At 42.5% G+C, this 17,730-nt stretch overlaps 1 protein-coding gene and 1 non-coding gene across 2 annotated transcripts in view; one reads left to right on the forward strand and one right to left on the reverse strand.

Moving 5' to 3' along the window:
* Positions 1–348: 348 nt before the first annotated feature.
* ARMC2 (armadillo repeat containing 2) overlaps positions 349–17,730 on the forward strand; it is a 133,085-nt gene continuing 115,703 nt past the window's right edge. Inside the window, exons 1-3 of the mRNA XM_055136094.1 lie at positions 349–558; positions 8,285–8,545; positions 9,021–9,093. Of these exons, the coding sequence (XP_054992069.1) occupies positions 8,328–8,545; positions 9,021–9,093 (291 nt within the window). The 5' untranslated portion in view covers positions 349–558; positions 8,285–8,327. The remainder of the gene's footprint in view (positions 559–8,284; positions 8,546–9,020; positions 9,094–17,730) is intronic.
* On the reverse strand, positions 13,334–13,394 carry LOC129404619 (U7 small nuclear RNA). Its single transcript, XR_008630000.1, has one exon. It is a non-coding gene; the product is annotated as a U7 small nuclear RNA (small nuclear RNA).

Here is a 17,730-nt window from a genome sequence, read left to right on the forward strand (position 1 = left end):
GACCTCTCTGAACTCAACGGAAACGAATAGGTCAATTAACAATTTAAAAGTCAACACCTCCCAACCAGGCTCTTCAAGGCGAGCCCTCTGGCTCTTTCTCGAAGACCTCGCGCTCCCCGCATTCCCACCCTCAGCCCTCACCACGGCCACGCCCACAGCCCCGCCTGCGGGCGCCCGAGTGTGTGTATGTGTGTGTGTGGGGGGGGGGTGTGGTGGTCAGCGCTTATTCGCATGCGCGGCAGGCCTCCGCGCAGGCCCAATGGCCGAGCGGCTCCCGAGGGGACTCGGGCCTGCTCCGCCCCTCCCGCCCGCCCTGCCCGCCCCGCCCTGCTCCGTCCCGCCCCGCCCCTCCGGCTCTGCAGCCGCCACCTGTGCCTCGCGAAAACCGAAGGCTGAGCTGAATCTCCGTTGCTGGGACTGTCTTCGGCGCCAGTCACAGGTGCTCGGGGTCCGAGCTGAAGCCTCCTTTTCTGCTCCCACTACGAAGTTATCCCCCGGCCCTCTTCACGCGCTCATCAGCCATCCGGCTCTGCAGGCAGGCGACTCCGGCGGTCCCGGGTAGGTAGTTTGTGTACGGTTGCCATGGAGACACTGGCAGGCCTGCTGAGCCGAGGGCGGGATGAAGATGCTGCTGCGCTCTGCCCGGTTCTGGACCAGTGCTGGAGCGGGCTTTGTCGCGAGTGGGGGAGCCGCGGTCGGCACGGGAGGTGAGGCGTCCTCTGCCAGCTCAAAGGGGACCGACCCTCTCCTGCTGTGGCCAGTCTTTCTGTCCGTGGATCAGGGGGAGAGGCACCGTGCATGCCCTCGGGACCTTAATTTTGGTATCTTAAGCCTCTAACCAAATGCCAACTGTAATTGATGGATAACAGTGGTGGATTTTGAGTAAGCAGACAGCTGACTGGCTAAGACCACGCAGTTTGTTCCTGGGCTCTACTAGGCAACAGGTGGTACCTCAGTGACTAAGTCAGTGCGTGTGTAACAGTGCATTAAAACATATGCATGGCCTTTCATCATCCACTCCCATGAGTATCACAGCAGGTCTCTGCGCCCTGGTTTCAAATTATTTTAACTCAATAGGAAAAACTCAATTTAACACAGCTATTTTAACTCTTTGTATACAGTTTTGTGCATCTTTAGATCCTATTTTGCAAACCTGTAAATGTTAGACTCTATTTGTCATTTTCATAGTTAATAAAAAACTTAATAAAACTTCTGTTTTATAAAGTCCCCTCCCCATCTTAATTTTAATTTATTTTTTGTTTGGGGCCCACACAAGGCTGTGAAGGCTTGCTCTGGCTCTGTATTCAGTGCCCTCTCCTGTGCAGTGCTCAGGTAGCAATGCTTCTGCCCATGCAAGGCAGGAACCTTAATCCCTGACTATCCTCTCATTCTCTCATTTAAATGTTTTACCGAATTTGTTGAACATATTGAACAAATGTCTTCTCCTCCTCCCTTTTCTTTTCAATTCTTTTTCTTAAGCCAGTTGTTTAACTCATGGGAGAACATTTTATGTGTCCTTTTATTACACAGTGCTTGAAAAGCAGTTAGATTTTTAAAGGGTCAGACACCATGCCATAGCACTTTATATGAATTGGGTAATTTAATTTTCAAAACAACCCCAGTTATTTTAGCCCCCAGGCTGACTACTCTCACTCAGCAATTACTGGGTTTCTATTTAGCACAGTACATTTGGCTGAGTGTTCAGTGTACAGAAATGGAGAGCCACCACCTACCCTAAAGCATGCACAGGTTGTGGTCATCACCCATGTTTTACATATTAACACAAAAATAATTCAGAATTGGGCAGCTAGAGAGATAGTACAGTGGGTAAGTTACTTGCCTTGCACACAGCCGACCCAGGTTCGACACCTGGCATCCCATGTGTCCCCTGAGCACCACCTGGAGTGTTCCTGAGTGCAGAGCCAGAAATAACCCCTGAACATCACCAGGTGTGGCCCCCAAACCAAATTAATAATAATAATAATAATAATAATAATAATACAGAATTGTAGCAAGAGAGACTGGAGCAGTAGCACAGCAGGTAGGGCGTCTGCCTTGCATGCAGCCGACCCAGGTTTGATTCCTCTGTCCCTCTCTGAGAGCCCGGTAAGCTACCGAGAGTATCCTGCTCACACAGCAAAGCCTGGCAAGCTACCCGTGGCATATTCAATATGCCAAAACCAGTAACAACAAGTCTCACAGTGGAGACATTGCTGGTGCCTGCTCGAGCAAATCAATGAACATGTGCTACAGTGCTAAAGTGTGGTAAGAGTCTGTGATTTGCAGTGAAAAGAGTAGGGGAATGTCATTGTTAACCTTGCAGTAAAGATGTTTTGCCATGTAACATTTGACAAAGCAACTTTGATTCAGATGACTATTGGCAGCAAAAGTAAAGATATGTCCTTATAAGTAGGTATCATTTCTTATAGCTGATTACTGAACTGTCCCCAAACCTGTAGCTGTGTTTTGGAAAATAAGGTTGCCAGTTTCATATATTTTTTTTTAATTTATTTTTTTATTGAATCACCATGTTGAAAGTTACAAAGCTTTAAGGCTTAAGTCTCAGTTACATAATGCTCGAACACCCATCCCTCCACCAGTGCTTACTGCCAGTAGTAGGCACCCTCTGAAGACTACACACTCTGGCAGTACAAATTCAGGAGTAATTTAGATAGATGGAGCCAGTCTCTTCTTTCTTTTCCATTCTTTCTTTTCCTTTCTTCTCTCTTTTTCTTTTAAAAAATTCCCTTGCTCTCCAACTCCCTAGTTTTGAGTATATAATATCATCCCTACTGGTCCTTTTCCTTCCTTTCCTTTCTGGTGTCAAGTCTTTTCGGTTCTTTCATTCTTGGTGTACATCCCCTTTTCTCATTTTTATTATCACCTTCACGCCTATACTCAGGCTTCAGTGCCTTCCTTCTGAGTCCTCATCTTTCCTTGGTAGTAAAACCTTACTCCCTGCTAGGCAATTCCAAGAGAAGAAGGGGAGCATAAACAGACCTCATTTTACCATGCAGCATCAAGAATCAGATGCCATTTGAAGTAAAGTCCAATTCATTTTTATTTATTTTGGTTTTGAGCCACACTCCAGGCTCTGTGCTCAGTGGTCACAACTGATGAGGTTTGGGGGATTGTGGTGCCAGGGATCAAACCTGGGTTTGCTATGTGCCAGACAAGTGCCTTAACCCTTGTCTCTCCAGCCCACACACTTTCTTTAATCCATGGAAACAAATGCCTCCTATTTTAAAAGCTCTGCTGCCTTCATCAGGTTGTTACATAGCTCGGTCTGTTCTCTGTCTGAAGACAAAACCTGGTGATTTGTACTTGCCCTGTCCTCACGGAGAGCCAGGGCTCAGGGTCATGGAGGAGCCAGTGCTGTGTGCCCAGGAACTTTATCTTAGGGGATGCTGTTGGGAACCAAATCAGCTGGGGACCTCAGAGAGTCTGGAGGATGGACATCTTGCTGAGGGCAGGAGGGGAGGGCACATCCTGTCTGGAAAAGCTACCTTGCTGGCCTCTAAGAATTAACCAGGAGAATTCACTGCCCTGCTTCTTTGTCTTCCAGTATTGTCCTGCCTTGCCAGCAAGCCAGTTCCCACCACATAGCATCAGGCCTCCAAATGTTCCATTTGTTCATCAGCTTGTATTTACTGTCTTGGCCTGCCTTCTGGTTTTCTCGCTGGTCCAGTTCCTATCTTCGTCAAGAGTTTTCTTGTCTCTTATATGTTCTGTAAGGTTCTTGACAACCTGCCTTTGCCTATTCCTTGTTGTTTTCTGGAAATTCCTTCTGCACTGCATTCCCAGTGTCACTTATTCAAATTCAACCCATTTCTCAGGACTCATTTTAAGCCTTATCCAGAAAACCTGCTTATTGTCACCATTTTTCCTATCAGAAATATCCTTAACCTCCCTTAATTTTTGCATTTTATTAAAATCATTTGAGTGCAAACAAGACTGATACTCAGCTGGTGCACACCAAGAAGGCAGCTCCATTAGTGAACTGTTGGCATGTCTTTAATAATGGTGACATAGAAAAAGAAAAACATTACCTAATGGGCAATGTTTTAAATATTGTCTTTAAGCTTATCCTATCTTCCTTTTCCCTTTTTCCTTTATTTTCTCTCCTTTTCCTCTCCCTGCCCCCTTTCTCCCTCCCTCCCTCTTTCTTTCTTCCTTCTCTCTCTTTCTTTCTTTCTTTCTTTCTTTCTCTCTCTCCCTTTCTATCTTCCTTTCTTTCTCTCTCTCCCTTTCTCTTTCTCTCTTTCTTTCCTTCCTTCCTTCCTTCTCTCTCTTTCTTTCTTTCTTTCTCTCTCTTTCTCTCTCTTTCTTTCTCTCTCTCTCTCTTTCTTTCTTTCTTTCTTTCTTTCTTTCTTTCTTTCTTTCTTTCTTTCTCTCTCTCTCTCTCTCTCTCTCTTTCTTTCTTTCTTTCTTTCTTTCTTTCTTTCTTTCTTTCTTTCTTTCTTTCTTTCTTTCTCTCTCTCTCTCTCTCTTTCTTTCTTTCTTTCTTTCTTTCTTTCTTTCTTTCTTTCTTTCTTTCTTTCTTTCTTTCTTTCTTTCTTTCTGCTGTTATTTAACACCCTATCCATTTCTGAGATGATGTACTTGCTTCCCCAGAACTTTGCATGATATTGAAGCAATGTTATACTTTTGAGGTCCCTCTATATGAGTGTCATCAGTTTCTATTCTGTGTGTGTTCCTAGAGAGCTGAACAGAGGACTTTAAATCTATGGAACAGTTACTAATACTTGCTAAATTGCTTTTTTCCAGTTATCAAGTGAATTTTTGAAAAGTTAAACTTCTGTAATACTCATATGATACAGGTCTAGTTTAGATTACCTGATAAATAGATAAAGTACATAAATATACAAGCCTTCAAACTCTGTGTTTCTAAGTTGTCAAACATCATCTATAATAAGAAATTGGAATTTAATGAATATAAAGAAAATCTCACCCCACCAGGTCTAGTTTGAGTCATTCGACCCACTTGTATTAATGACCCTTTCTATGTTTCACTTTATAATATGATTTGATAATGTATACAATATGTTACCACATGGCATTGTATAATATATTAATATAATGTATTAATACTATTATTTTAAATAATAATACATCTAGTATATTATTATTCAATAACAATGTTAACAATAGTATTATTAATAATTATATTATTGTAATATGTTGTATTTAATAATATTATTAATATTATTCAATAATCAACCTATTATTGATTTATATTAATAATAGATTACTATTATGAACTATGAATATCTTACATTACTGAAATAATTTTTCATGATAAAGTAAGAGAAAGATGAAGGTGAGATTAAGGTGAAGAAATGTTAAGGTGAGATCTGGTGGTCGGAGAGGAAAGGACGAAGAGATAAAGTTTTGTTTGAGTTCACGGTAAAATTCACCAAATGCATCTTTTGTTTTGTTTCTCTGTGGCTTGGGGGTGGCACCCCGTGGCTCTCCAGGCTCCTCCAGCTTGTTTCTCAGGTAGCTGCAGTGCTCTGCTCTGTGCTTACGCCCTGCCTGGTGAGCCCTCTCTGGCCCTTACCAACAGAAGCTTTGCTAGCAGGGGAAACAGGAGGAGCTCTCTTGGTGGTGCCCAGGGGCTAGCCCTGGCTTTGTGCTCAGAGGTTACTCCTGGCAGGTGGTCTGTGTGGCACGCTGGGTCAGCTGTCTACATGGCAAATTTACCTTATCTCCTGTACTATTTCTCCAACCCCAACAGAAGATTTCCCAATTCTTTTTCTACGTTGTTTCCATAAGTATTTGATTAGTCTAAATTTCTGAATTCCCAGATAATTTCTAGAATTTTTTTGAGGCTGGGACCTGTAAATGTTCCAGCTTTATTGCTCTGTGGAAAAGCATTACAAATTGCTTTCAATTCAAAAATTACAATTTGTATATAGTTTTCGATACAAATTGAAACACAGCCTGAGAGACCTTAGCCAGGAACACTATATAGTCCATTAGTGCTTGCCCGAAGCACTCTGATCTTGATTTGACTTGCCAGGTTGCCTTTAGACGCTGCTAAACTTTTGAGTGCTTTGTGGCGCCGAAAGAGTCGCAAACCTGATTTGTGCTCTGGGAGAAACTGTGCATTGTACAGGCAATTTTCCCATTAAGTGATGTAATTTCATATTGCAGTGGACCTTTTCAAAACAAGCAAAATTGTTGTGGCCTCTTAAGTTAGATATTCATGGACTAACTTTACATTATGTCTCTAAAATATATATATATATTGGTTCATATAATTTTTAATAATTAGCCATAGATATTTTATAAAGAGTCAATCAGATCAGAAGTTGTAATAAATTATAGTAAGATGGCCATAGTTTTTGTTCTATTAATGTGTATAATTTTGGAGATCTTGAAGATACATTAAAAATCTTGTATCAAAAATTCCTAGTATACATTGCCTTGTAAAGTAATGTTTATACTGTTTTATCTCAACACCTGGCCTTTCCATATGTGAGGAATGGCATATTGTTTGTAGCTTTTAATCATACTCTCTTCCTCAAACACTCTTGGGATAGGGCCTGGTAGAATGGAACAAATGTTCTTGTTGTCTGTTGTTATGTAACAACTTAATGTATAGAATCATAATATAGTAAACAGTCTCTCATTTATCTAAGGAATCATCTGTTGATTCTACTTATAGAAATGAAGTCTTTTTAGGTTCTTTGGGCATATGTCACAATTTTTTTTTTTTTGTAGAACTTATTCTAAAATTGGATAGTTGGTGGGTAAGGGAGATGACTCAAAGAGCTGGTGTCCAGTTTTTGCATGCAGGAGGCCAATTTCCATTCTCAGTGTGTATTCATTAGTGATTGTGCTCTCTCTCTCTCTCTCTCTCTCTCTCTTTCTCTCTCTCTGTCTCTCTCTGTCTCTGTCTCTGTCTCTCTCTCTCTGTCTCTGTCTCTGTCTCTGTCTCTCTCTCTCTCTCTCTCTCTCTCTCTCCATGTGCGTTCGGTGGCCATGACCTGCTTCCCACCCCAGTCTACAGCTGCAGCCAACAGGCACATGAAGGAGAAAACAGGGCCACCAGGCTGGTTGGTGATCAGTTGCTGTTTATTCCAATCTCAGGGCCACACCTAGGTGTGCTCTGGGTTTATTCTTGGCTCTGTACTTAGGGATTATTCTTGGCCTGGGGCTTGAGGGACTTTAAAGGATTGAAGAGATTGAAGATGGGTCAGCTGCATGCAAGGCAAGTGCCTTAGTACCACTTTACTATCTCTACAGCCCTGTGAGCCTGGCTTTTAGCTGTTTAACTGAAGGAAGTGATTTGAAAAAAGGATATATATTTTTTTTCTTTTTGGGTCACACCCAGCGATGCACAGAGATTACTGCTGGGGGACCATATGGGATGCTGGGAATCGAACCCGGGCCGGCCATGTGCAAGGCAAAGGCCCTACCCACTATGCTATCGTTCCAGTCCCCCATTTTTCTCTTAATGTTTGATATTTATTCTAAAATACTATCCCAAGTTTAAAGTGATTGGAAATCAGTTCTTTCAACTGTATCATAGCCAAATATGGAGCTCAACTTTTCTCTAAGTTGACAAACTGTATTCATAAAAGCAAATGTAATTTGGGCATAGGCTCTCTCTGACTCCATTTAAGATTTCTGTGTGGAGAACAGTGGGAGTGGAAAAGAAATTTGAGTTAAAATTTTTCACAGGAGCCAGAGAGATAGTACTTGCCTTGCGGGTAGGTAAAGTTCTTGCCTTGTGGGTAGCCAATCTGGGTTTGATCCCCAGAATCTCATTCGGTCTCCTAAGTCCCACCAGGACTGATCCCTGTGCACAGAGCCAGGAGTGACCCCTGAGCACCTCCAGCTATAATCAAAAAGCAAAACAAAAATAATAATTTTAACAGAACCACCCCCACCACACACATGAGCACTCTATTTTTTTTTTTCTGTGTAGATTGGTGACTATGAGGTGATTTTTCTCCTCCTAATATGACTTCTTTCATGCTTTCATCCTGTCTTTCTCCAGGTTTCACTTTTGGCCTCTGCACTCTGTGTCCCGGATCACAGTCACTCCCGCTGGCATCACTGTGGCTCACTGGATATGAGCAAATTTGTGTATGAGCAAACTGCTCTCTCTCACATCCTGGCCTGCGAACTCTAACTGCTTGGTAGATTTGAAATTGTAAATGATTTTGTTTTCCAGTTTCATAGGAATGTTCTAGGCACTTATGGGTGGGTTTAAGAAAATCCTTTTAAAACTGTTAGATAAGAACAGTTGCTATTTTGTTATATCTATTTTCAGAGTGTGGTATCTGCCTGAAGAGCCTTTTACTTTAAAAGGAAAGATGCTGTCCCCACGTGAGAAAAAGCTAGAGAAGCTGGATCCATTTTATCGGCCATCATTGTCAAGGCAGAAGACCAGTGCAGAAATTATAAGTGAGGCACGAAATTCATTACGGACAGTTAGGACTCAGAGACCATTTACTCCACAAGAAGATCAAAGAAAATTGTTTGGACCCGCATCTTCAAGAACACCTGAAAATAGACCTCCTTCTTCTTTCAGGTAAAGGACATTTCTCTTCTCTTCAGCCTCTGATATTTAAGACATTAGATAACATCTATACTTCATTCCAGAAGTATAGATTCCAGTTTTGGACAGTTCATCTGCTCTTCATTATATCTGCTCAAGATTCCTAAAGACGCGTCCAGATCTTGGGCTCAAGAAGTTGTTTAAGTGTGAAATGATTTGTAGTGGTTGTCAAACCACTGTTTCAGGTGATATGAGCAAAGCTGGTTTTCTTTTTTAAAAAGTATCACCAGATACTTTTCTTTTCATCACCCAATATTTTAACCCTCCTAAAAAGCAATGATTATTTTAAGTTCTGTAGTTTTTCGAATTTAACTTCTTCCTCAAGGCTACCAGGATACACGGATTGTGTTTTCTGGTCTGGTCTGTGGCTAGAGTCAGCTAATGTGTAATAGAAACCAAAGCAATTGTTTGTCACTGACTAATAGTTTTGCTCCATCTCCTGTTCTAGCCTCCATGCGTCCAGTTTTGAGTCGTCTGATTGTAGGCCCATCTCTGGAGCACGTCTCAGTCCACTAGAACTTGTGAGTACTTGACTTTCCCATAAGTTCTATGAACCACAATCCAAGTACTCAGAATTGGTCCTTACATGTGCTGAGAAGATGATCACGTAGGCCTCAAGTACAAGTAATCTAACAAGAAAGACAATTGTTTCATCCTTATGTCAGTTATAATGGTTAATGTCTAGTTGAAACACTTCCATTATGTACCCATAGCATGATCATGACGAATTCTAACAATATGCTACATAGAACATTTCACAGTATGTTTTGGTAGTTTAAACTGCTCCTTGCACATCTCATTTTACTTTTTAACAGTTTTATATAAAATAAGCTATGCAGACATGTACATAAAGATTTGTTGTAAAATAAAGCCTCTCTTCTCCCCTGCCCAGTGGCTTTCCTATAAACTCTTTTGGTAATGTTATTTTGGTCTTTTTTATCCAAGTTTCTAAACAACATTGCGGGGCTATTCTCTAACTGAGGAGTCTGAGGCAAGATTTAATGCCTTCCCTCTCAGGAAGAAGATTTAACTCTTGCCTGCCCTATTGTGCCCCTCACATCACACTTAACCTCTGTTCCTACTCCTACACTCATCACTTTTCTTCGAACGCTTTCCTCTGGCTTTATCATAAAAACCCCCTGTGCAGCCTTCAAGGATAATCAGCCATGAGTCCCGTCCCCTTTCCTGTACCACCTCATGCTTTCCTAAAAGTTAATAATTCCTTGGTTCTTCAGGTTTCTTGTGACCGCCTTTTTCAACCCCAGATTCTTTTGCCATGGCCTAAGTGTTCTGGTCTGTCCAGGCATGTGAGCGGTTCCTTGGCTTCATCTCCTTGGAGAGCTTCCCACGCTCCCTCCAGCCCTGGCCGCATGCCTGGGCGCTGGTGCCGGGCTTACTCCTGCCTCATGCTTCTCCTTGATGTCCCACTTCTCCTTGATTGACTCTTGTCTGAGTGGGAGTACTTGCTCCCAGAGAGTCTTGGGAGAGGGTCACTGTGAGAGTGAACCGCTTGAGGTCTTGGTTTCTGTTTTCTCCTCTTTGGAAGTTTGAGGAGTTCTTTTCTTCTTGTTCCCTGAGAGTGTTCAGAAATTTCACAGTATATTTGCTTTTTTTGTTGTGTATTGATGTTAGGGCATTTGTGTTGGTGCTTTCTCATCCATCATGCCAGGCACTTTGAATATGGAATCTTATGCTCTTCTGTTTGGGAAAATGAACTTGAATTTTTTTGAAGCCTTTAACCCTCTTCTGTTTTTCTTCTGTTTGTTCTTTCTCAAATTTATGATTTAGATATAGAATACCCTGGACCAGCTTCACAATTTTATTTTCTCTTTGCCACCTTTTTACTTTTTGGAAGAAATTCTTCTACAAATCCTTGTATTGATTTTTTTTTCATTTCTATTGCATTTTTAATTTTCCAAAGTTCTTTATTTCCCTTCTACATTTATCTTTTTTGCCATACTTGACTGTGCTCAGGGATCACTCCTGGCAGTGCTCAAGGGACCATCTGGGATGCCCAGGATTGAACCAGGGTCAGCCATGTGCAAGATAACTGCCTTATTTGCTGAACTATCCTTCCAGTCCCCTAACATTTTTCAACATACAATCTGCTTTTTATTTTCATGACTATAGTATCTTAATCTGTGTATATTGGTATCAATTTTTGAAGTCTTAATTAATTTTTCTTCTCACTTTAAAATCTCTATTGCTCCAGCCTCAGTGATAGTACCGTGGATAATGTGCTTTCCTTGCGTGCAGCCAACCCGTGTTCATTCCCCAATATCCCATACAACCCCCCTAGCCTCTCAAGAAGTAATTCCTGAGCTTAAAGTCAGGAGTAAGCCCTGAGCATCACCAGGTGCATTCCCCCCCCCAAAAAATATAAAGTCTCTATTGATTGGGTGGGTGGGGGACTAAAACTATAGAAATTAATTCTCTCACAGTTCTGAAGTAGAGGTGTCCAAAATCAAGGCAAGCTTGGTTTCTTCCAAGTCCTCCCTTCTTGCCTGTTAGTGGCTGTCTCCGCCCTACCCCACCCCCATGCTTTATGTATCTTTGGGGGCCTCTTGCATTTTTCTTTATTTGGCTTTGACTTTCCTAGCATAGTTTCATTGCTTTTCGCTCTGGTGCTGGATCAGTTGCTCTTACTTTATGGAGTGCCTGGATAGGTGGATGACCTTTAGGTGACACAGACCCAAACCCAAGGCTGTGTGACTGAACTGTGTTGTGACTGGAATCTACCCTCTTCCCCCCTGCCAACTGCTCCAATCACACTATCTTTAGAGCTTTCCTTGTTGTCAAAGTAAATTCTTAAAAGAAGAATCTTTGCTCCAATCACACTATCTTTAGAGCTTTCCTTGTTGTCAAGTGAATTTTTAAAAGAAGCATCTTTCAAGTGTCTATCTGGAGAATAAAGACTGGTTGCTAACTCCCTAGAGTCAGGAAGAAGAATGTAGGAGTGCCTAGAATTTTAATGGAAATGATCCTGTTTTGTTTTGTTTTTTAAAATCTGTGTTTGTAGTGAGGATGCGCCCTGTCAGCTCTGCAAGTTTCTGATTCAGAGACCCTTTGCTTTGCCCTCTCTAGAGAACAAACCTTCTCTAGATAAATCTGTTCCTGGTTCAGTAGCTTTACCATGTGGAACTAGAAGGGAAGGAATTACACAGGCTTTCAGCGCATCCTCTTATTCTAGACAGTCGCTCTCTCTTCTGTCCTTGCTGTCCACAGTACCTGGGGATACCAGGTTCCATAAACTTTAGTGGAATTGGGCTCATAGGCAAGCCGCTTCTCAGTTTTTGTTACTGGGTATGTGTGTTCATGTTTGTGTATGTTTGTTTCTGGTTAACTGTTCAAAAGAAAACTGCAGATAATATGACTCTATTATAAAAAAAAATGTATTCCTGGAGGGAAGAAATGGTAGTACAGTAGTAAGGCACTTGCCTTGCATGAAGCCCACCTGTATTCAACCACCAACATCCCTGGTACCACATATGGTCCCCTGAGCCCTTCAGGAGTGGTCCCTGAACACAGAGCCAGGAGGAAGCTCTGAGCACAGCCAAATGTGGCCACAAAACAAAACAAAGTTTACTTGTGGGGCTGGAGAAACTTTTTAGTGGGTAAGGCACTTGCCTTTCTTGTGTGCAGCCAACCCTGGTTCAATCCTAGCAGTCCTTCACTATCATCATCACTATCATCCCATTGATCATTGATTTGCTCAGGTGGACCCAAGTAACATCTCTATTTGTCCTAGCCCTGAGATTTTAGCAGCCTCTCTTTACTCGTCCTTCCCAATAGTGCCACATTAGAGGCTCTTTCAGGGTCAGGAGAATGAGACCCATCATTGTTACTGTATTTGTGAATATGCCACTAGGAGCTTGCCAGGCTCTCCCGTGTGGGCAGGAAAACTCTCGGTAGCTTGCCAGGTTCTCCCAGAGGGAGAACTAGGCTATAAGATGTTTCAAGGCCTTCTCGGTTGCACCCTACCAGGAGTTTAGTTTTATAGTCTCTGGATGTTGGCCATTGATGGGATTACACGGTGCCAGGGGCAATTTGTGGGTGTGACTGCATAGCTACTGAAAAATGGGGGATCTGGATGGAAGAGGCCCAATCCCAATCTGACCAGGCTTAGAGATCTCAGCCCTGGGTCCCATATGCCTGGGTTCCTCTGCTGGTTCCTTGATGCATGAGGCTCATCTGAACGTGTGGAGAGGGGCCTTGAGCATGGCTGTGGCTGGCTCCTGGAGGTCTTTGGCTGCTGGGGCTCTGATGGGGCAGGGAAGGAAACTCAACCAATCCCCTCTGAGGGGCCCTGGTGAAGACAGCCAGGTGTGGGGGCAAGAGACTCTGCATTGCTCTCTTCCGAGACCTTGATTTTATAGTCTCTGGATTATCCCACTGTTAATGGGATTACACGGTACCTGGGGCAGTTTGTGAGTGTGACAGCCTAGCTACTGGAAAATGGGGAATCTAGGCAGAAGAGGTCCAGTACCGATCCGAGCAGTCTTTAGGGTCCCCTAAATCTTACTAGAAATGATTCCTGAGTACAGAGTCAGGAGTAGGCCCTGAAAACTGTCAGGTATGGCCCCCAAACAAACTAACAAAAAAAATCTACATCTGAGTCTTATATAAACAAAGACAGTTTCTACATCACCACATACTATCATTTTGGCTCAAGATAGCCATACTCAGTAGTAACATTTAATATATAGTCCATATCCAAATGACACCACTTATTGCAAAATGTATCTTTTTCTTTTTTGAACCTGGGGCCTTCAAGTAAGACTGGAAAACCTGCTAGTTAAATTCTAAATGAGCTGTAATGCTCAAAACATATCTTATTATTCTTCCTCCCCCGTTTTCTGTTTCCTTTGTTGTTATGGTTTGGTCACACACACTTTTTATTTTTTAAATTTTATTGAATCACCGTGAGATAGTTATAAGCTTTCATGTTTGGGTTACAATCACACAATGATCAAGCACCCATCCCTCCGCCAGTGCATATTCCCCACCACCAATATCTCCGGTACACCCCCGCCCCCATTCTCACCCTCCCCCTGCCTCCATGGCAGACAGTGTTCCCCATACTCTCTCTCTACATTTGGGCATTATGGTTTGCAACATAGACACTGAGAGGTCATCATGTTTCGTCCATTATCTACTTTCAGCATATATCTCCCATCCTGATCGATTGCTCTAGCCATCATATTCTTAGTGATCCCTTGTCTATTCCAGCTGCCTTCTCCCATCCACTCATGAGGCAGGCTTCCAACTATGGAGCAGTCTTTCTGGCCCTTGTATCTACTATCCTTGGGTGTAAGCCTCATGTTATATTATTTTATACTCCACAAATGAGTGCAGTCCTTCTATGTCTGTCCCTCTCTTTCTGACTCATTTCACTTAGCATGATACTCTCCATGTCTATCTACTTATAAGCAAATTCCATGACTTCATCTCTCCTATCAGCTGCGTAGTATTCCATTGTGTAGATGTACCAAAGTTTCTTTAACCAATCATCTGTTTTAGGGCACTCAGGTTGTTTCCAGATTTTGGCTATTGTGAACAGTGCTGCAATGAACATATAGGTACAGATGTCATTTCTACTGTGCTTTTTTGCATTCTCGGGATATATTCCCAGAAGGGTCACACACACCTTTTAGTTGTGACCCTTGCACACCCCTTACTGTGGTCTGGAGGCTCTCTCTTTCTCTGTGTTATGGTAGTGGGTCTCCTGAGACACCTAGGCCCCCACAGCAGGTGAGGGGCACCCAGCATGGAACTCGAAGTCTCATGCTTGCTAAACCAGTACTTTGGCTACTAAGACACCCCCCAAGTCCTGGTTCCTTAGATTCTTTGATGATGGCTCTGTGAAAAAGATCATACTTGTTCCTATATTGCAGATGACCAAACCAAGATCCCCAAATAATAAAACTGAACCAATAAGCATTAAAGTTTTTGTCAGCCACTGGTGATACATGGCTTTGTACATCTTGAAAACCACAGTTTTATTTATTTATTTATTTATATTGAATCACCATGTGGAAAGTTACAAAGCTTTCAGGCTTAAGTCTCAGTTACATAATGCTCAAACCCCCATTCCTTCACCAGTGCACATATTCCACCACCAAGAACCACAGTAAACCTTCCCCCCACCCCCCCACCCCCTAGCCCCCCACCCCATCTGTGTAGCTGATAAATTTCACTTTACTTTCTCTTTACTTTGATTACACTCAATATTTCAACAAAACACTCACTATTATTGTTTGGAATTTCCCCCCCCAAAGTCAGACCTGCTGGAATGGAAGCATTTGATAATTTGTTTTCCATTGCTGAGAATGAAGAGATATGAGGTCCTGTGGCCACAATAGCGGCACTTTGGTACATCCACACAATGGAATACTATGCAGCCATTAGAAAAGATGAAGTCATGAAATTTGCATATAAGTGGATCAACATGGAAACTATCATGTTGAGTGAAATGAGTCAGAAAGAAAGAGATAGACATAGAAAGATTGCACTCATATGTGGAATATAATGTAGCAGAGAGGTACGAGCTAACAATGATAAAACTTCTGGCAGAAATTTCTCTGGACTTAGTTACTAAAATACTAAAATACAGAAACCACAGAGTTTTGAGCCTTGAACAAAGGGTGTTTTTAGCTCAGTGAATCTACCTTACTACAAAGTGACTCTTCAATGTGCATGAGTCTTTCATTTAACTCCTACAGATTGTTTTTTAATATTGTTGTGTTTGGGAGACTAATTCAATTTAGGCCTTCCCCTCTTTGTCTAGAGTTAACCAGGTCTTTGTCAAACTGGAACAGATCTTGGACTGCAGGATTAGGCATTGAGAAAAGATTACGTTCACATTGGCCTCTGTTTGGGATCTTTGTAAGTAAATAATGGTTGTGTGTTATATTCTAAGTACAAAGGAGGCTCAGAGTTCTCTACGGATAGTAGAATTCCTTTACTTGAAAAGTAAAGGAATTTGATAGTAGAACACCTTTACTTTGAAATATTGTTGTTACAGTGTATTCCATAAAGGTGTTGAGTACAATTCATCTTCAATAATAATTAAATTCTGGGACTTCCATGTTGTTTTCATTAAACAAATTCTAAAAGTGGCCTCATTTGTATTCTCCTATATCACATCCTTCCTTCTACCTTCCTTCCTACCTTTACACTTGACCTTTCTTAGGCAACCCTTAATTTCTGGTGACCATCTAATTGACAAAGGGTTGAGATCATCTGGAATAGGAGCAGAGGGAGAGAACATGGGTTGCAAGATTGTAGAGGAAGGAGGATGGGCTTCGTAGTTAAGGGATGCTTGTGCTGAAAGAATTTGTGAAGACCTAACCAATGGAATGTCCAGAACTTTTTGGATCTAAGGCACTTTGCTTTGCTAATCTGCCATCTAGTCATCAGTTACCAAATTGTCAAAGGAAGGACACAGAGAATTGTTTATTCCTGCTACCACATTGAGCATGTCAGCTGACTCTCCTCTCTCTCTCTCTCTTTCTCTCTTTCTCCCTCCCTCTCTCTCTCTCTCTCTCCCTCTCTTCCTCCCCCTCCAGTCTCTGCTCCTTCTCTGGCAGACAGTGGCTTCTCTCCTGCAGCAATGCCCTGGGCTGCCCAAAATTATGGGCAAACTGGTGCCAGGGAGTTAGGTCAAGAACTGGTGCCTATGCCTTTCATGCAGAGTCAGGGTTCCATCTCTGGCCATTTCCTGATCCCCTCAGTACCACCAGAAGCAACCCCACACCAGCATGGTGGAGTGGCCCCTGAGTATCAACAGCTGTGGCCTTAAAAAAAATCTAAGTAAGTAATAGAAAAATTTATAGTTGCAGATTTTACCTTTCATGCTTATCACTGGCAAAAGAGAATTCTCCCTGGCTACTAAACGTTCAATATTTAGTCATTTAAGCGCCAGGTATTTTCATTCAACTTTTTAATTAACATACATGAAGACACTGATCATAAAAGTCCAGCTTAAAAGTAATGGATGCAAACTTAAGACTCTTATTAGCCAGCAATGCATAAAGAAAATAACCAGATCACCCCAGGTCTCCAGAGACTGGCTCCCCAGAGAAGTGACCATCGGTGATTCTCACGCCTCAAGAGTCTGAGGCCTTTTAAATTTTATTGGAACCAAGCTGCAAGGACTTGATGAAAAAAACAAAACTTAACATAGTTTAAAAAATAAAGGACTTAGAAGCCCATATATGTCTTAGGGATAAGGGAGATTCGATATGATGTATGGTGGGGGTGGTGGAAGGGAGGAAATGAGTAAGAATATCTGAGTGGGTGGGATAGACAGCTTGTGGGATGGGGGGTGGGGGTGGGAGGCAGCAGCTGGGGCAGCCACAGTGTTCTTAGTGTTTTTTTCTTTCACTATTTGGAAACAATTGGTACCATTACAACTGTGTGTCACATGCTGAGAGTGCCAGAGGAGTGAGGGGTAACTGTGGAGAAAGACAGAGTCATATAAATGTCCAAACCCTTGTCAAAGTTAAAGGCTATGTGCGTGGAGGAGCGGGGCTGGAGGGGGCGGGGACTGTACTATTAGCATACAAACTTCCAAGAGCTCCTTTGATGTGTGCCTGCATGCATATCTGTGCGTGCATTGCTCAGAAGTACTTTCTTCTTTCTTTTTAAATTTTTCGTTTTGCTTTTGGGCCACAGCCAGCTGTGCTCTAGGGCTTATTCCTGATGGTGTTCCCAGGATGTAATGCCGGGGATCGAACTTGGGTCAGCTGCATGCAAGGCAAGCACCCAGACCTCTGGGCTTTCTCTCAGAGCTGCTTTATAAGACGGACTGTCATGGACTCCGTCTTCTGATCTGTAGGTAGAATGGGGACCACCTGTTCTTCCCATCTGGTGACCCTGAGGGACAATGCCAGGGATGGGCCTGGGACCACCTTGCTGGAGTATCAACCCAATTACCTAAATGTCCGAGGAATTGTGTCTTCCTTGATTGGGTTGCCCAATGAAAACAAGATTTTGTTTTTATTTATTTACTTTTTGCTTTATGGGTCACACCCAGTGATGCTCAAGATTACTCCTAACTCTGCGCTCAGGAATTACTCCTGGCGGTGCTCAGGGGATCATAGGGGATGCCAGGGATTGAATTCTGGTCTGTCACATGCAAGGCAAACTCCCTACCT

The sequence above is a fragment of the Sorex araneus genome, chromosome 4 (genome assembly GCF_027595985.1).
Source record: "Sorex araneus isolate mSorAra2 chromosome 4, mSorAra2.pri, whole genome shotgun sequence".
NCBI lineage: Eukaryota > Metazoa > Chordata > Mammalia > Eulipotyphla > Soricidae > Sorex > Sorex araneus.